This window comes from Pelophylax lessonae, assembly GCF_965119305.1.
Source record: "Pelophylax lessonae genome assembly, chromosome: 13".
In the NCBI taxonomy this organism is placed as follows: domain Eukaryota; kingdom Metazoa; phylum Chordata; class Amphibia; order Anura; family Ranidae; genus Pelophylax; species Pelophylax lessonae.
Window position 1 is genome coordinate 154,276,731 of NC_138780.1, and position 20,963 is coordinate 154,297,693.

The 20,963-nt window shown below is 43.6% G+C and overlaps 1 protein-coding gene across 1 annotated transcript in view; it reads right to left on the reverse strand.

The window, feature by feature from the left end:
• CEP170B (centrosomal protein 170B) overlaps nt 1-20,963 on the reverse strand; it is a 170,055-nt gene that overhangs the window by 104,126 nt on the left and 44,966 nt on the right. Inside the window, exon 2 of the mRNA XM_082275275.1 lies at nt 4,562-4,702. Within this exon, the coding sequence (XP_082131401.1) occupies nt 4,562-4,693 (132 nt within the window). The 5' untranslated portion in view covers nt 4,694-4,702. The remainder of the gene's footprint in view (nt 1-4,561; nt 4,703-20,963) is intronic.

The window sequence follows — 20,963 nt, forward strand, 5'->3', positions numbered from 1 at the left end:
TTTCAAATCCATTGTGGTGGTGTATAGAGTCAAAAAGATGAGAATTGTGTCTATGTCCCAATATTTATGGACCTGCCTGTAAGTGCACTGTGTAGCAAAAATGAGGCATGTCCGATTTTCTGCGCAATTTTATACACTGTGATTACAAATAGAATAAGGAAAATACATAAAAACGCACATGCAATGCGCATTAAAAACAGACAAAAGCGGATTTGGATACATGTCAACTGGGCCCTATTGACATATTTTTTGTGTGGTCCAACCATTTCACTCCAAAATTTTCATTTTTTTTGTGGCTTGTTTTAAAATAAGCTGATGGCAAAATGGAGATAATCCAGCACTTGTCAGGACAATCCAGTCAATCATTGGCATCATAAGTGTTATAAAAATTTACAGGGAAGAATAACATTATTCCACCTCCACCCATCACATAAATAAACGTCATTTATATATACACAATGGAAAAACAAAGCTTACTCCTCCAGCTCAGACTTGCTCAGCCTTAGGTAACCATATGTCAAGAAATACACAAGGAAAAGGAACATGAACTCCATTTAGAGAGAAGCTATAGGCCTTTCAGTAGGGACATAGTTTGGGTAATTATCTAAATAGAGGTTTGCTTTAAGGCAGAACAAAAAATCATATTTGTGATGCAGACTGCCCATACCAAAAAAAAAAAAAACAGAGCTCTGCGTTTTTGTAAGTACATTTTGTAAAAATCTTTTGATCTTCTAGTAGAACCATTCAATAGGCCCTTCCTTCTATAGAGTGGCAACACTCCTTCTTCTGCAATGGTGTCACTGCATGGTTGTCACCCTACTGCTGTAGTTGCTTAGATGCTGGCCCTATCCCTATTAGTGAGTAGTCATGCACAGCCCCGTCCCGAGCTTTTTAGTTTGAGTGAACAGTGCTCTATCTGCAGAAATTTATGGAAATGACAGAAAAGCCCTCCTTAACCACTTAAGCCCCAGCCCTATTTCGGACACTTTGTTTACAAGTTAAAATCAGTATTTTTTCCTAGAAAATTACTTAGAACCCCCAAACATTATATATATATATATATATATTTTTTTAGCAAAGACTCTGGAGAATAAAATGTCGGTCATTGCAATATTTTTTGTCACGCGGTATTTGCGGAGCGGTCTTTAAAACGCCATTTTTTTGGAACATTTTTGAAAAATCACATTTCACTGCATTTAAAAAATACTAAACAGTAAAGTTAGCCCATTTTTTTTGTATATTGTGAAAGATGATGTCACGCCGAGTAAATAGATACCAAACAAGTTACGGTTTAAAATTGCGCCTTCCGTGGGATGACGACAAACTACGTTCAATAGAGATCTCAATAAGCGACGCTTTAATTTTTTTTAACGGTTACCAGTTTAGAGTTAGAGTGTAGCTCTTTTTTTTTAAATTATTGCCCACGCTCTGGCGATCGCGGCGATACCTCACATGTGTGGTTTGAACAGCGATTTCATTCGCGGCTCGACTTCCGTATACATTTTTTTTTGTGCGCGAGCTAACTGTGACGGGGGCTGCTAAATTATTATTTTTTTTTTTCCTATTTATTTTATTTTTTTTTTTTTTTTTTACTTTATTACAAGTTTTAAAAAAAAAAAAAAAAAAAATCTGATCACTTTTATTGCTGTCACAAGCAATGTAAACATCCCTTGTGACACCAATATGCAGTGACAGGTACTCTTTATGGAGGGATCGAGGGTCTAAAAGACCCTCGACCCCTCCACTAAACTTGTTTAGCATGTATGCAAAATGCCGAAAACTGCGTTTTTGCATACAGCCGTTTTTTAAAACTGCCACCATCTGTAGCAGAGTAACCCGGAAGAGACGTCATGGACGCCGCCTCCAGGTTACGTCATCGGAGACCCGATCGAAGCCGTTTCCGGCTTTGATCGGGACTCCATCCAGCCGGCGGACGTGCCGGCTGGGTGCTCGGGGCTCCCGGTGGGACGGGGGCCCCGAGCAAAGTCGCGGAAGGCGGCGGGGAAGCCGCATCGGTCATTACTGACGGAAAGCCGACCATCGGCTGTAAACCACAGTACCGGGATGGTGCCTCTAGCTAGAGGCATCATCCCGGTATACTACCGCAAAGTCTGCCGACGTAGATCTACGTTAGTATGCGGTAATGGTTAAAGTGTTACTAAACCCACAACAGTAAAATCAGTCTGTATATGCAGTAAAGCATGCTGGTTATACTCACTCCATTTGGTGATAGTACAGAGCCTCGGGGGCACTCTGCACATGCTCAGTTTGGTATGTATTGCTAGAATTTTTTTTTCTTGGGGGGGTGCATGTGATAGGCACAGGGCCAATCAGCATATATGTGAAGAAATTGGTTAGTGAACAAGCACATGAAATTTGTGTGAAACGTATCTACCATATCTATCCTGCTGTACCTTGTACCTTTGTATGTACAATAAAGAACTTTTCCTTCACTGAATTTCCTGGAGGTGTGCAACCAATTTCTTCACATATATGCTGTTTGCGGTGGCGAGCCGAGGTCCAGCATCCTCTTGGATTGTAGACACAGACTCATCTGAGCGGTGTTATTCCTCCCTACACAGGACCAATCAGCACTGTCCACACAGAGAGTCAAGAGTCCTGCAGTCTCATAGGACAGTCTGAGCAGAATGTAAACTCACAGATAAATCTCTCCTGTGCTCAGTTGTGGTGCCTAGGGTGTATGTATGTATGTATGTATGTATGTATGTATGTATGTATGTATGTAGCTCTCCTAATTCTTGTCCAAATGTTGCGTATGATGCCAGTGGTCTCTCAGGACTTGTGGGCATCCTTACAAGCACTGAAAATGATGCAAAAGAGAGGGCACACCAACCTAGTACACTACCAACATAATCATTTATTTAAAATGTAAAAGGGATCTACTTGCAAGCTTTTGGCAAACAAAGGCAAATACAATGACGGCAAGCCCTCATAGCATCCAAAGGCTAACACGTTTCGAAGGTTGAGCCCTCTTCATCAGAGCCAAACTGGTCTTATTGGCCCTTGCTTGCGAGTAGATTACTTTTACATTTTAAAGCGGTGTTCCAGCCTTTTCTGTGATTTCTAAAAGTCAGCAGCTACAAAAAGTGTGGCTGCTGACTTTTAATAAACACACACTCACCTGTCTCACGATCCAGCGATACGGCCGCCCGAAGCCTCAAACCTCTCCATCTGGTCTCAGTGGCACTGGCATCACTAATGTGGGCAACCCGGCCGTGACAGCTTGTGGCTTCACAGCTGGGTGCGCACTGCGCATGCGCGAGACGTGCTACGCGTCTTGATTGGCCGGCAGTCTTCTAGGACCTCTGATGTGTCCCAGAAGATTGCAGGGAAGCAGGAAGAGAGGCGAACTTCCGCTTGGGGCACCGCGGGGCTCCGAGCAGAAGCGGGAACCTGACAAAAAACTAGGTACCCCCCCCAAAAAAAGACATGCCAAATGTGGCATGTCAGGGGGCTAGGACTACTTAAAGCGGAAGTTCCACTTTTGGGTGGAACTCCGCTTTAAATAACTGATTTGTTGGTAATGCACTCTCTTTTTTATCATTTAGAATGAAAACTCCTCCTACAAGCTTTAACCAGACACTGAAGGAAGTCATAAGCCTGCTATATAATGCTGATGAGAAAAGGTATTTAGCAGTCTATATTTACAAAAATAATTGCAATCCTTCCCATACACGCTAGCAAAGTTTAGCAGTTTAGTGAAATTCCAGTATTAACAAAAAAAAAAAAAAAAGTATCACATTTTATTTTTCAAAGGTTTTTGCTATAACGTTCGTAAAAATGTGTCTGTATAGCTACATCAAGTGATACAGGGTACAGAGAGTGATTTAAGGTGGTACAGAGAATGGTTAAAGGTTTTTACTGGTTCTAATGAGAACAGATTACATTATAAGTAACTACAAATAAGGTGTTAGGGAGAATCTAACTTCTTGTCCCTCTCACCCCTAGCATGTACTCTCAACAAGTCTTTCCCTGTCATTGAGAGTACACAGTGGGGTGAAACGGACAAGGAAGCCTTTGAGTTCATGACTCCATCCACCTTGTTTGTGTAGATGGAGGAACAGGTTAGGTTTTTTTCTATCGTTTTTATCTATGCCCAGCTTTATTTTTCAAAAACAATCCCTATACATCCACTATCTATGGTTCATGAAACAGTTTCTTACTCGGTTTTCTGCCTTCTTAATATACTAAACCTCGCCTTTTTTTCCCGTCACTTCCATTTGCTTGGAACGAGCAGCACACGTTCGTAGCGGTCACGTACACTGCTCTATGCAAACTACACATCTCATAGCCCCAGCCTACCTTGGAAGTAAGCAATAGAGGCTACATTCCAACATATAGTGGGACCATGGAGAACAAACTTAGCCACCTTCTAAATAACCTACAACAAAAACTGAAGTACAGTCAACAGTACTTGGACTAAGCATTTACAGATATTTTTGGGCCAAGGACCTATCTAACAGGGAACCTGAACATGGAAAGCATTTGAATTGGTACCAGCCCGTTCTAACAAACAGCATCAAGCCTCAGTTGAGTTTACCTGAAGCATAAGCTCGCAGTCATCGCGGCCAACGAAGATCATCTCCCGAGGCAGTCGATGGCGAGTGCCTGAGCTGCTCACCAGGAACCACGAGGTGACGCTCATCTTGTTGCTCAGTTCAGTTCCTACCATTCAAACATCCTGCAAAGAGAAGAAGCACAGTCAAGACACAGAGTACACAAGGAGAAACATCAATTGCATGCTTCAGCAACACTAAAGTATCAGCATACACATCTGTATTCTCAGGCAGAGAGAGGTCTCCGGGGGCTGAGCACTCAACTACAGCCACACTCCAGAGCCACACTCCAGATGAATTCTTTTACAAAGGATTTTATTAAGATTCAATCCAACAGATTAGGCCAACAATTAGGTGGTTACATTGCATGTGAAGCAAACAAAAATCAGATGCCATAAAGCAAGCGAATCAACAATGTACAAAGAATAGTGTGTAATTTCCAGATTCAGGACTAGGTATTAACTAAAGTCCATAAATCTCTAAATGAGGGAACTTGGGAATCCAGATTGTATTGCATAATGACCTAAAACATGGATATCCAAGCATACAGCAAAGCATGGCAAAACATTTAAGCGCTTAGACAGTAGATTTATTTATAGGTGAGAATGCAATATACAAGAAGAAAGAAAGAAAGAAACGCTCTGACGTCAGCCGGGAGTCAAGTGACCGCCAAGCTAGCCACTCGGCTCCTCCTGCTGTAGCCCTGGATTGTGTTATCAGAGCGGCCGGGAGTCACGTGACAAACCTAAAGACACTTCTCAAAAAGGTATTTAGAGGATCTTTTCTTACAAGCATTTATACAATGCAGGATAGGAGCTTACCAGAGAGGGGCTGGCAGTGACATTTGACTGGTTTAAAGTGGTAGTATCCCGCTTTTTGACACTTAACTACAGGTAAGCCTATAATAAGGCTTACCTGTAGGTACAATTAATATCTCCTAAACCGGCACGATTTAGGAGATATTTGCAGTGCATGCAGCCGCTCACGCAAGCGGCGCATGCGCTTTATGAAGGTCCAGCGGACCTTCAGCTTTCCTTGCCGGGAGCTTGCCGGAGAATCACTCCCGCGCACATGCGTGGGAGTGATGTCATCGCGGCCCTGGCCAATCACAGCGCCGGAGCTGCTGAACCTGGAAGAGACGCGGAGGGATCATGGCAGCGCCCGCAGCGATGTACGGGGGTCCGTGTCGGGGCTTCGTTCTAAGGTAAGTAATACATAATGAGCTAGTATGCGATGCATTCTAGCTCATTATGCCTCTGTCTTGCAGGTTTTTTTTTTTTCGGGTTTACAACCGCTTTAATATACGCAGCGTGTGGGGGGGAGGGGAGACAGAGACACACAGAGCTGACAGGCAGGAAGGGGAGGGGGGAAAGCAGAGAGAAGAGCTTCGGATGACGGAGACACGCAGGATGACCATAGTGGTCAGGGCTCATTAGCCATGATTATCATGGTCAGCACAGAGATGGAAACACAGGAACTGGCAGGATCAGCCAGGTTTTTTACAGTTTCCAGAGGGGCAGGTTAGACAGCATTAACACTGTGCTGCTAAACCTGCTATAAGGAAACAGGATCTCTATATTTTATTTTAGGGTAACAATCACTTTAATACTGCTTTAGAGAACAAAGGTGATCTACAGATAACGAATCGAAAAATAATTTTAACATATTTAAAAACATTCACTTTGCTAGATAAAGATGTGTTCACTTTGCATAGTGGTGGTGGCAAAAATGTTTTTAGGCCTCATTCACAAGGACGTTGAGGCCCACACATGAAAAAAAAGGCCATTGGTTCATGCCTCCCTAGGCGGCAGGTGCTGTGTGCAGGCAGCCAATTCAAGTCTATGAGGAAGCAGTGGCTACATGGACTCATCTTAATGTAGCCAGTGCAAAAGTGTGGCCCAATCACACACCGTCTGTGTGCAGGGCTACTCACCTGCACCTGCACACCTGTCACAATAAGACAAGCACCTGTGTCCATTTGGCCGCTGTGTCCTTATAGTCTTAAATGGGCGGCCTGCACGCAACACCTATTGACTATGGATGATCAAATGGCCTGGTCACCCTGTACGGGCATCAGCGCCCGTGTGAAGGAGCATTTGCCTTGCATGCGCTGACAATTTAACGTAATCACTGGTTTAACTTATTTAGCAACATTCACTTTAAAAAGTAAACATGCACTTTTCAAAATGAGCATTCACTTTTTTTTGGTGAACAGCCAATATTTCTTTAGTAAACCATTCCCAATGGAAGAATAATTAAAATTGAATAGAAATTGATTGAAAACAAGAACCAGCTAAAGCACTCTGTTAAAAAGTGATCGGATTTTCTGCTGCTTTCCATTAAAAATATATTCAACTTGATTTCCCAGTTGGGATAGAAAATAACGGGTAATTTTATTTATTTTTTCTTAAATCAAAATAGAGATTTGATAATCATATGGCTATATGGCGAATAGCCATTACTTTCAACAATGAGCTCTCTGGCCATTGCCAATGTGGGAATCTATCATAAAGACAATGACATATGTGTTATAGCTCTCATCCTTCACTCAGCACTCACTGGGAGACATTCCCATTATGTTGAAAGATGGAAAGCCTGAGCAAAGAGGAGTTCCTCCCCTTGCCTGGGGTGCTTATGATTTAATTTCATAATTCTTCAGCGCAGACAACCAAATAAAAATGTCTGCAAGTTTAAAGTTCAAGAAATAATATATTCTATAGTTCAGTTATGTTTTTTTTTTTTAAGTCAGAGTAAGGAATGGTTAAAATCCCCCATCAGGTTTCTTTGCCATTTGTGTCCGACTGGGGAGATTTCCCTTTCCTAAAGATGCAACAGGAAGAGAAATCGCTTCAAAGTTTTAAAAAACCTCTTCCTAGTTGTCAATAGAAAAAGCATCCCCATTGGAAGATTTATCCCTCTTTTTCTGTTCTAGGGAAAACTCAAAGTTTTGGATTTTCCCCTCACTTTTGGTCCTGGTGACAATGGTCACAATGACATCCAAGATCAAGTGGGAAGGGCTAACAAGTAGAAACTTCCCAAGATAAAATGTCTTCACCAAGAACTGAAAGGAGGACTCTACAATGAGACAACACAAAAGCTTCACGACACAAGAGAAAAAGATTGCCAAGATCAAGAACCTGTTTTCCTGTAACCACTCAATCCTTCCCTTACCCTTCCTCTGAGAAAATCATGGTGCAGCTAAAATGGAAACAAAGTGACTTTTAGTGTACTCCTATTGCATTCAAACTATTACCAATGTTCAGTTGCTAGAAATGGATAGATAGCTTGTGCATGTGTATATTCATGTGTAGCACCCTACAGATAGGTGCTATGTAAATGCATGGTGGGCCTTGTCTGCCTAACAGCAGGGCCATGATCTCTTTTTGGTAGGGTGTCATGGCTTCCAGGTGTGTCTGCTGAGGGGGGGGGGGGTCTCCCCACTGGCTCTGTGAGAGGCTCATAGGGCAGTGGAGGAAACCCAATCAGGGACACATTCGGCTTGTAACTACCCCAGAAGGCACTTTCTGCCACAAAGGATTCTGGGAGTGGGTATAAGTTTGAGGCAAGTGCGTGACTCAGCGTCTTTGGTGGGACCAGGAGGGAGAGAATGGCTGTCTCTCCTCCTGTCTGAGGAAGCGGATGTCTCGGGGTGCTGCCTGAGAATCCAGAGAGTGCCGAGTTGAGCTGAGGGGGATCCGGCGTGCCGAGAACTAGCGGAGAGTGAGAGGGGTCCAGTCCCAGGAACGCCTACACAGGTCGTGAGTACTGAGTATTGCCCCTGGGGGGTTCTGCCTGAAGTGTTAGAGGGGACCACTCCGGAGAAGGTTCTAGGATCAAGACATCAGCTAGGTGTAAATGGGGTACCTAGGTTGAGGACCCTGAAGTTACAGAGGGGGTACCTTGTCAGGGGACCATGAAGAGTAGGGGGCACCTGCAATTTGGGCCCTGAAAAGTCAGTGCACAGTGTGTAGTGCATCAGTTAACAGTTGCGGCAACATAGAAATTCACAACAAGCTACCTCAAGCTAGCGTCAGGCTGAAGGAAGCTGCCACATTGACTTTGAGCAGAGCAGCGTTAAAGTTCAGTATTCTACAGTCCTGGATCTTCTGGACTTAAAGTCGAGGTTCCAGCACTATTTACAAAGTACAGTGTGTTCAAAGCGTCAGTGAGCGTTGGCTAGCGTCAGAACAGCGTTAACAGACATTTTTCTGGAAAAAGTCCCAAAGTTGTACCTAGTTAAGCCTAAAGGAGTATCCCACTCATTCCCTTCTCCCATCCCCTAAAATACAATAAAACAACCAAACAGATGCCGGAGTTGTCAATGTCTCAGTTCTCACACCCAGGGTCGCAGCTCACATGGGCTGGAGAGGTAACCGGTAACAATGGCAGACCCAATGCCTGGAAAACCTGCTACACATGCATTCTGTAGCACTCTTATGTTTGTATCAGAGGATTTCCCCTCTCTTTCAGTCCTGGTGACAATGGTCACAATGACATCTAAGACCAAGTGGGAAGAGCCAACAAGTATAAACTTCCAAGATAAAAGGTCTACACCAAAACTGAAAGAAGGACTCTACACTGAGACAACACTAAAGCTTCACGACAGAAGGAAAAAAAAAAAAAGACTGCCAAGATCAAGAACCTTTCTCATAGACCAAATCATGGACCAATTATAATGGAAACAAAGAAACTTTTAGTGTACCCCTATTGCATTCAAACTATTACCAATGTTCAGTTGCTAGAAAAAGGATAGATAGCTTGTGCATGAGTGTATGCATGCATTTTGTATGTCTTATATTGTTTTCCTGTAACTGTAAGTACTTTGTAATTGCATCATTCTTGTTAAACAAAGAACTTCAGTCCCCATTTTGGTGCCAGCATTATAGTGCATGTGCAGATGTGCCCACTGGCTCAGTTTGGCCTTCTGGTCCTAGGAGAGCTCATCGACACATTTGAACATGTGCTGGTCATGTCCCACACATGCACAAAGACAAGGAGGGCTTCAGACTTCCCTGGCAGTAGTCTTTGTGCATGCATAAAAAACCCAATGTGTTGGAACCAAGTGATCCACTGTATTCAGTTAGTTACTAAATTACCAATAAGACCATCCATCATTGACTGTTTGTTGAGCTTGGTTGATGGAGTGGCTCCCACTAGGGCAATACGCACCCTAAATTACCCATTTATTATTTTATTCCAGAAAGCTAATAATACTGTCATGGAAGAAAACATCTGCTCCTAAGCTTGAATTGTGGAAGGCACTAGTTAACAGAGCCCTTCCATTGTATAAAGCAACATACCTGAGTAGGGGAGTCCCCCAGAAGTTTGATAAAGTATGGGATGGCTGGGTTGAGTCCCCACATACAGTTTCAGATTGATCTGCATTGATTTATTAGTAAATTGCCCTTCCTCGAATATGAGCTGAATAAGTTTGTGCCCCTGACATACATAGAAATATAGCTGACTAGTAAATAGTGCCCTCTATAGCTATTGGTTTGGAGCTGTGGGGGGGACTTGTTAATCCTATCTATACTCCTTTTATTTATGGTGTCTTGTGTAAGTGACAGGCAGACTAGATGTATCAATTTTCACCTTGAACTGGGTCTATGTAAATATATTAAATGTATTTATTTTCCTTTTTTGACTGTTAATGGATGTGTGAATTGACAGTCTTGTTTTCTGAATGTAACTTGTTAAAACTTTAATAAAAAGAATTTTCAAAAAAGAAAACCCCCACGTGTGGACAGATGGTTGAGCAACCCAGCACATGCCCAGATGTGCTGCAGGAGTCTCTCAGGAGCCAAGCCCTGCAGCAGATCTGCACATGCGCAGGGAGAAATTCTCACCTAGGCAAGAAATGCGCAAGTGCAGCACGAATAAATTACGGTGTAAAAAAAAAATAATAATAATCATTTCATTTCTAAGAGAGAGGGGAGAAGAGGAAGGGCAGCACAACATGACCTTTAGGGTGAATGTGCACTTACTTTTAAGTAAAAGCACATTAATCTACTACTAAGTATGTTCCTTGTGCTTATTGCTAGAATTAAGACAGTTAAACCAGCCATTCATAGATTGAAATCTTGGCGGTTCAACAGGGACTGGACAAATTTTATTCCATATATGGGCAGGCTGGTTGGTTTGATTCATGTATGTCCAATCTGTTGGAAAATTTTCTCTTAATCAACGCCGCCAGCAGTAGATAGTGGTGCTGAGGAGTGTGTTCTGACCAGCAGGAGGGACTTCCCCATCCACCTCGAACGTGTGGATGGGGGAAATTAGTCATTTTCTTTCGTTCAACCAGTGGGTTAAACCGGTGTTTCTCAACTCCGGTCCTCAGGGCACACCAACAGGCCAGGTTTGCAAGAAAACAGAAATAAATCACAGGTGATATAATTTGCTGCTCAGTGATTGCAGTATTCTAGTCTGCATCACCCCAAGGTAATACTTAAAATCTGGCCTGTTAGTGTGCCCTGAGGACCGGAGTTGAGAAACACTGGGTTAAACGAAAGAAAATGACTCATGTATGGCCAGCCTTAGCTGAAAGAAAATACTTGTCACCAGGACATAACCAGGAGATAAAGAGAAGCAATGTCCCTAACTGGTACACAGATAGTAAGAAAAACCTTGCTACAACCAGAGGAGCTAGATCTTCCATTATTGGTATTCAGTATTGTCAAAGACCATCTTGTTGGTCGAGCAAACTTGCTTTGGATAGGCTGCTCACAAATACTAGAAAACACACCCAAATTAGGTCTTTGGACACATCCAGCTCTACAGGAAACAGAAAAAAGAGTGCAACACCTAAGTTATAAGAGTCCAAAGTGATGTTTTATTAAAAGAACAGTGGAAAAAAAGCCAATGAACCTTGGGGGCTTGGACATTGCCCCGTCATCAGGTGTATTGTATTGTACAATCTCTAAATGTGGCTGGACTCAACTGAAAAGCAATAATAGATACATTTTATGCAGGCAGTCCCCAGGTTACGACCGACTCGTACTTACGAATGGAGGCAGCGTGATGTCACTTCCAGCAGCTTGTGCTCCACACGCTGGTCCTGGAAGCCGCCGGGCAGCCATCTTGCCAGCTACAGGAGTGGAATCCCACATCACATGCAACTTAACAAACCTACACACCTATCTTGTTCATAACTCTGGGACTGCCTATATAACAAATTTCTGCCACTGACAGTCTGTGGACGAGAGTAGAGTGTCAGAGCCCACAGGGTGCATTGGCATTCATTCTACTGATCATTTAATAACACATTGGACTCTCAGACCTGGATCGGACAGTCTTCTCTGATTCTTCCATGGACACCATGGAAGTCTTTTTGAAGTTCATCGTCTATGACAGTGATGGTGAACCTTGGCACCCCAGATGTTTTGGAACTACATTTCCCATGATGCTCATGCACTCTGCATCTGGGGTGCCAAGGTTCGCCATCACTGGTCTATGAACTTCAAACAAGGACTAAAAGCATTCTTTCACATCTCAGTATCATAGGGATGGTGCATATCTGAGCATCTCCAGCCTCAGAGATGACACCATGGAAGTCTTTTTTGACATCTACTGCATAGACATGGCCTTCAAGAAAATTTTGGCCGTGGTCAGTACACCTCACTGAAGGCAACAGCCCTCTAATTCAGGTAAGTAAGCTTTGGGGGTGGGGGAAATACTCTTTCATACAGAAGGGCTAGGCATGCAAGATAAAAGTAATGTGTTACTCTAAACCCAAAACAGTAAAATCAGCCTGTATATGCTGTAAAGCATGTTTGTTACACTCACTGTGGAACCTAAGGGCTTAATCCTCTGCATTGTGTAAAAAGGCTGTCCGATCCTATCTTCTCTGATTCTACCCTTCTTCCACAGTCCCTGAACCATCTCCTGATAGAACAGAGTATTGATGGTAAGCTGCACATGCTCAGTATGCTGTGTATTGCTAGAGAGTTCTTTTTTTTTTCTTGGGAGAGTGCATGTGCTCAGCACAGGGCCAATCAGCACTGTCCAGACAGAGGGTCAGGGGTCCTGCAGCCTCATAGGACAATCAGGGGAGAATGAAAACTCCTATAAACTTTACCCAGACACTGATAGAAGTCACGAGACTGCTATATACTGCTGATAAGAAAAGGTTTTTAGTTGTTTATATTTACTAAAACTATTGCATTTCCATGTTCTGTGTACTGTGGGAGACCAGATATAGTGAATGCAGGGACCTGGGTTTAGTAACATTTTAATACAGAACTGGAAAAGATATGAGAATTTTGCTTGAATAAAGAGAAAATACATAACAAAAAGGAAAGCAGTCATGAAAACTTTATAGCCCACAAAAAACAGAAAGATATCTAGGAAAGCTTGTGGATTCAGGGATAAAGAGAATACATAATGACCCATTACTCAGAATAGACCTGCAGCTGGCAAGAAAATGAAGTACAGAGTAATATAAAAGAATTGATCCTTGGGAGCAGATGTCGCTAAAAGCAGAACTCTAACCAAAACTTGACTTCTACTTTAGGAACCCTTATCAGCCTCTTCACCTCAAAGAATACTTAAAATAATCTTTAGCTTCAGGGAACCCTGCCAATAATTTAGCAAGAACAGATATAATAATAAACAAAAATTATGGTGCCTGGACACAAAGGCAGGCTATTTTTAACACCCAAGTCCTCTTTATAGGAACATTTTTTTATTAGCAATCCTAAAATTAATATGGAGGGAACTAGAAAAGCAGACCGTGAAATTTGTTGTGTTCTCCCACATTGGAGGTCAGTAGAAAATTCCCTCCACTTAACCAGTTGTCATTGGGAGAAGGGTCTTTTATGTTGATGGTTATGGTAGTGCTCCCTTGAACAGGGGCAGACTGGCAACTTTTGTCCCAGGGGGCAAGAACAAACCAGAGGCCCATGGTGCAGCGACTTGGCCTACCTTCCACTCTCCCTCTTCCCGTCCTCCTCCTGACTCCCATTCTAGGCTGAAGCCCCACTTCAAGTACTCTCTACTCACCGGCTGAATCCGGGTTCCAGCTCAGTTGGGTCTGGCCAGGGGAGGAGAGTCTCCAGTGGGGCATAGAACCGGCTATGCTCAGACACAGTTTACACCATCCATGCTGGGGAGGAAGGCCTGCGCTCTGTCCTTGTCTTTAACCCGTACGCAGTATGTCAGTGGTGGGACATCAGAGCGGCCCAGGGGGCAATTGCCCCCCTGCCCCAGTCCTCCCCCGCCCCAGTCCTCCCCTGCCCTTGAATTGGTAGTCAGTAGGTGGGCCCCCTTACATTGAGGCTCAGTGGAAGAATGCCCCTTACCATGGTGGTTTTTGTAAAGAACATCACCCTGGAGGACATTGGTTCCAAAACTCTACAGGTATAATAAGGCAGGAGATCAATTTGCCACTGCTTAATATTCAAGGAACCCCTCTTAAGGAAGCCTACGGTTCCAAGGAACCGTGGATTAAAACGGCTGCACTAAACTAGCAGGAGGAATATGGATAGCTGTGCATGAGAAAGTGAAGATAACTTATCTAAGACAAAAAGAAAACATCCTGTGGAGTGATTTTCAGTGAGTGCTAGAAAGATTTGGTACCAGCACATAGTCTGGCAGGAAAGTATTTCAGAACACTGTAGAAGCATAGAGGAAGTCTTCAGTATGGCATCATCAAGGCAGGAACACGCAGCTGATCGAGTGCAGACCTGAAAGCTTAGCTGATCACATTAGATCAGGGGTCTCCAAACTATGGCCCTCCAGTTGTTCAGGAACTGCAATTCCCATCATGCCTAGTCATGTCTGAATGTCAGAGTTTTACAATGCCTCATAGGATGAGTAGTTCCGCAACAGCTGGATTTTGGAGATCCCTGCACTAGATGAATGAAAACATTGCTTTCCAAAACCCCATAATTGCCCAGGCTTCTCCTTAAAGCGGTTGTAAACCCAATAAAAAAAAAAATAAAAAAAAAAAAACCTGCAAGACAAAAGCATAATGAGCTAGTATGCATCGCATACTAGCCCATTATGTGTAACTTACCTTAAAACGGAGCCCCGACACGGACCCCCGGACATCGATGCGGGCGCTGCCATGATCCCTCGTCGTCTCTTCCGGGTTCGGCGGCTCCGGCGCGCTGATTGGCCGGAAGAGACGGCTCCGGCGCGCTGATTGGCCGGAGCCGCGATGACGTCACTCCCGCGCATGCGCGCGGGAGTGATTTTTCCGGCAAGCTCCCGGCAACTTAATTGAAGGTCCCCCCGGACCTTCAGAGCGCATGCGCAGCTCGCGCGAGCGGCTGCATGCACTGTAAATATCTCCTAAACCGTGCCGGTTTAGGAGATATTATTTGTACCTACAGGTAAGCCTTATTATAGGCTTACCTGTAGGTAAAAGTGAAAAAAGCGGGATACTACCGCTTTAAGCCTAGTACACATGGGCCGAATGTCGGACGACATCGGTCGGTTCAATAAAAACCGGCCAACATTCAGCATGCGTGTATGGCAACCGGTCCCATAGAAGTCGGCTGGTGTCAGATGAGCACGCTGGAAAACCAGCAGCTGACCCAACTCTGGATCAGCTCTCTCAGCCAGAACACAATAGAAGAGCAGAGGAGATCATTGTACTAACATCAGATTGTTAGTACAGTTGGTCCGACCGGAGCGGTCAGTTGTCCTTCGTTCAACCCGCTCAGTTGAAAAAAAAAAAATAGTGGTGTGTACTGGGCTTTAGTCTATTATTCAGATGATTTCAAGTTCCTTTACAGGAGCTCACCCAACAAGCAGGAACTAGAAACTAGGGCAGTGCACCTGGCAGCAGATAAATATTAAACAGCTTTATAATTGCTTCCTGATTCATTCAAAGTGCACTTTGGGAATTAGTTATGCTATCAAACTCATCATCCATCTGCACTGCTCAGTTTCTGTAGCTCACTAAATAAATGGAAATCCCAAACCCCTGGACACAAAGCAGCCCAACATTCTGAAAATATAAATCAATACTTGCAACCTATTTGAACCAGTAATAAGGTGATTTAAGGCAGTGACTCACTGCTGATCAAAAAAAAAAATCAGATTGAAGTTTTAATCAGACAAAAAAAGCCTCAAAAGCAAGCAAAAACTGCTGTGCTGTCTCTTTAGCTAACCCATAGTACTTTGGGAATCATTTGCCATGTATTCAATGCTTATTTGTAAACCCAACCTTATGTATATATACACAGCTTTTTTGTTCTCAGAAAATAGATGCAGGAACTCAAACACGACCCCCCAAAGCACCCCTCCCCCATCACACACCCTCCAAACCGCATCAAATAGTGAGTGTAATCTAATTTCACTAACAGAGGGAGGGTCTTAAAGGGGCATTAACCACTTCTGGACCGGAAGGTTTTACCCCCTTAATGACCAGGCCATTTTTCGCAATACGGCACTGCATTATTTTAAGTGACAATTGCGCGGTCGTGTGACACTGTACCCAAATAAAATTGATGTGCTTTTTTTCCCCCCAAATAGAGCTTTCTTTTGGTGTTATTTGATCACCTCTGCATATTTTTTTTTTTTTGCGCTAAAAAAAAAAAAAAAAAGAATGGCAACAATTTTGGAAAAAAAAACAAAAAAACTAAAATATTTTTTACTTTTTGCTAGGGCTGGGCGATAAAGCGATACCGATATGTATCGCGATAGTTGCAATAACGATATAACGTTCGATATACTACACACACCCTGGGGGTCCATAGTCCGCCACACAGGAACCGAACTCGCTCCCCAGTAACGGACCACTGCCGTGCCTGGATGTGACGTCAGCTGCGGGCGGTGCGTCTGTACAGGGGCTGCAGCGCGCTGTGATAGGTACAGAACTCCCCGGCCTGGATGTGACGTCAGTCAGCTGCAGGGAGAGGAAGCGGGCGGTGCGTCTGTACAGGCCAGGGGCTGTGATAGGATAGGTACTATCCTATCACAGCCCCTGGCCTGTACAGACGCACCGCCTGTTTCCTCTCCGGCAGCTGACGTCACATCCAGGCCAGGGAGTTCTCTGTGTACCTATCACAGCGCGCCGCAGCCCCTGTACAGACGCACCGCCCGCAGCTGACGTCACATCCAGGCGCGGCGGTGGTCCGTTACTGGGGAGCGAGTTCGGTTCCTGTGCGGCCTGTGCGGCGGACTACGAGCTGGCTGGACCCCCAGGGTGTGTGTAGTTACGCGGGGGCTGGCTGCAGTGCACAAGTGGAAAAAGTTCAAGTTCTAATTCTAATAAGAATAGGCGAAATAACAAGTGTACAAAAAAGGAGTTTGAAAAAAAAAAAAAAATAGTACTTTTGACTTTCATTTCATTCAAGTTTCAACTAAAAAAGGTGGCCGGGCGGTTACTGGGGAGTTCGGTTCCTGTGCGGCGGACTACGAGCTGGCTGGACCCCCAGGGTGTGTGTAGTTACGCGAGGGCTGGCTGCACAAGTAGAAAAAGTACTTTCATTATTCAAATAAGAATAGGCGAAAAAAACAAAACAATTGTACAATAAAGGAGTTGGAAAAAAAAAATAGTACTTTAAAGTTCAACTAAAAAAGGTGGCCGGTTACTGGGGAGTTCTTCTCTGTACCTATCACAGCGCAGCCCCTGTACAGCCCGCAGCTGACGTCACATCCAGGCGCGGCGGTGGTCCGTCAGAGACGTCAGACTGAGTCAGAGTGTCAGACACGCCCATAATTATACAGCGCTTCTCCGGACTCCTCCTCAGTCCTCCCTCCACACAGTGAGCTCTCCTCCCTCCCCGCCCAGCCCTAGTTGCTAGGTTACCAAAAGTGTGAGTGCCTTTGTTAATAATGCAACCAATGCAAAAAATGAGTGCCGCAGCGAGTGAGGAAATTGTAAATAAAAGAGGAAAAGTCAGCTCGCCAGTATGGCAGTTTTTTGGATATTATAAGTCTGACCGTAGTCAGACCAATGTCGTCAGCAGGTTATGCAAGACCGTCGTACCTACCAAGACTGGTAATACCACAAACTTGTTTTACCACCTTAGCCGCGCTCATCTTTTGGAGCACAGCCGTATTCAACCAACAACATCTTCTGCAACACCGCACAAGCAGCAGACCACCATGGAGAGGTACTCTGCATCAGTGCCTTATGACAAAGAATCTAAACGGTACAAAGATATAACGGAGGCAGTGGCATATCATATAGCCAAAGACATGCTTCCGCTTAGCACTGTCGAGAAGCCAGGTTATAAGAAGCTCATACACGTGCTTGACCCACGCTATGTTATTCCTGGCCGAAAGTACTTTTCTAAGACTGCCATTCCTAAGCTGTATGTAATGTGGAAAGAATCTGTGCAGCAAGAAATATTGTCAGCCAAGTACTTTGCAACAACCTCTGACCTGTGGTCAAGCCGTACTTCTGAGTCATACATTAGCTTGACCATTCACTTCATCGACAATGAATGGGGTTTGAAAACCAGATGTCTTGAGACTGCATATTTCCCCGAAGATCACACAGGAGAAGTGATAGCAGAAGGCTTGTAGGAAGCACTGTTGTCCTGGAGTCTGAATGAAGACAAAATGGTGTGCATCACCACAGACAGCGGGGCAAATGTAGTGAAGGCGACTTCACTGAACAACTGGACACGGCTGCAGTGTTTTGGCCATCGTTTGCACTCTGCTATTGGTGAGTAGCTTTGTCATTTTAATGCTCGTCATCAATTTTGTACACAATCGATCTATTATCAGTTGTTTACACTGGCATTGTTTTTCTACAGGTGCTGCAGGAAAAGATAAAAGAGTGGAGAGGGCTGTAGGTGTGTGCAAGAAAGTGGTATCTGCCTTTTCTTACTCGTGGAAGAAAAAGAGTGCGCTCTCTAAAGCACAGGAACGTCTCCATCTTCCCACACACCAGCTGGTCACAGAGTCACTAACCAGGTGGGGCTCAAGACAAAAGATGGTGGCAAGGGTCCTAGAGCAACAAAAGGCCATCATTGAAGTTCTGACTTCTGACAAAAACAACAGGCACCTGATCCCAACGTGGCAGGATATTGACGTCCTTGAGTCAATGCATGCGGCCTTAACTCCTCTCCTGGAGTTCACAGACTCCCTTTCTGGGGAGTCATATGTGACGGTCTCGTACGTGAAGCCTGTGCTCCACCTTTTCCGCTCCAGTTTTCTGAAAGTTATTGAGGGGGACACTGAGCTCACAAAAGAGTTAAAGACAAAGATAATGACTTATCTCGACGAGAAATATGCTGACCCTGACACAGATGATCTTCTTGACATGGCTACCTTCATCGACCCTAGATTTAAAGGCCAATACATCAGACCAGAGAAGGTAGGGGCCATTCAAATGAGAGCTGTGTCTGAGATCATGGATGAAGACCAGGGCCAACAATCACAGGCAGGACCTTCTGAAGGAGCAGCAGACCAAGGTGCAGAAGGAGGAGCTGCAAGTGGACCACCTCTGCCACTGGGCGTGAAGAAGCAACGCAAGTTATTGGGGAGCTTTTTCAAAAAACAGTGACAAGATGATGATGCTTTGCCTCTCACTGAAAAACAAAAAGTGGAGAGCGAGCTGGAAAGTTACCTGAGGTGCCCTGATGCAGACAGTGAGTCTAACCCTCTGGACTGGTGGAGGCTACATGAACACAACTTCCCCAGATTGTCTCAGCTGGCGAAAAAGTACTTGTGCATTCAAGCCACCAGAACCCCCTCAGAAAGGATTTTTAGTACTGGGGGTAATATTGTTACATGCACCAGGGCAGCTTTAGACCCAGAGAAGGTCAACCAGCTGGTGTTCATAGCACAAAACCTGGACTAAAATATACTTGAATAGTTCAACTAAGTATGATGATTAGAGTAAGAATAGCTTGAACTAGACTGAGTTAGGGCTCTTTCACACGGGCGTTCCGTATGTCCGTTTTTCATCCCATCCGTTTGCGGATGAAAAACGGACATAATGTATCTCTATGTAAATACGGATGTCATCGGATGATCATCCTCTGACATCCGTTTTTTGTCAGTTCAGTTCAGTTTTTTTGAACGGAGGAGAACCCTATTTTTTCTTCCTTTCAAAAAACGGAACTGAAGCAAAAACGGATGTCAGTGGTGTCATCCGCAGACATCCGTATTTACATAGACATGCATTATGTCAGTTTTTCATCCGCAAACGGATGGGATGAAAAACGGACATACGGACCGGATGACACAAGTGTCACTCGTGTCCGTTACAAAAAAAAAAAAAAAAAGGACCTGATCGGGCAAAAAAAAAAGGAACGCCCGTGTGAAAGAGCCCTTACTTTTTCATATTTCTGCAGGTTTTATATTTCAAACAATGTTACTACTGTAGGTTTGTTTTTTATGTTACAGATGTACTGTACCTCTACCTCAGTTTTATTTTTTTACAAAACACTGCACATACAGTACATAGCATCTGCTACTACTACAGTGCATTACAGCATACCCAGCAGGCCAGCAGCCACATTCACACTGGCAATCTGAATCCTGACACAGCTATGAGCGGCTAGATGTGGCTGCCGGCCCTGTTAACTGGAATGATAGGTCGCAGCTATTCGCGGCTAGCTATCCTTAAAGTGGTTTGTTAGGGCCAGCTTGGCCCAAATTACAGGCCAAGTTCACCTTTTGGAACATGTTAGTTTCAACTTACAGCCTATGCAGGTTGCAGTTGGTTGGTGCGTTTTTTTTGTTTTTACACATATTTGATGCAATGTGTGTTTTTGGGATGGGTCTGTTCTGTCATGCGGTAGAAACTAAACACTTTATTCACCAGAAGGTGAACAGCTAGTGAACCAGGCTCCTAGCACTAAACTTGCACTAAATTCTCAGGTTTCTCTGTTTATATTTAACAGTTTGCACTATTTTATTACACTTTATTAAGCATTTCTTACATTTTCTTTCATTTTGCACCTAAATGTAAGATAATTGTTAAGTGTTCATTGTGACTTATGTTTACATTTTAATTATTTGAGTTTTACATGGTTGTGTTGACATTTTATTGTCTTAAGAACTAAGGGGGTTATTATGATCAGACTCAGAGGAAGGTTAAGTTTAAAATAAAAATGTTTAAATGTAACATTTTTCTCCTGGTCCTTATTTTAAATGGGTAATAAAAAAATATCAATAATTATCGATATCGACTGATATGAAACACTGATATCGTGATACAGTTTTCAGCCATATCGCCCAGCCCTACTTTTTGCTATAAAACATATCCAAAAAAAATTTTTAAAAAAATCAAATGTCTTCATCAATTTAGGCCAATATGTATTCAGCTACATATTTTTGTTAAAAAAAAATCCCAATAAGCGTATATTCATTGGTTTGCGCAAAAGTTATCGCATCTACAAACTATGGGATATTTTTATGGAATTTTTATTTATTTATTTTTTTACTAGTAATGACAGCAATCTTTAACAGGACTGCGAC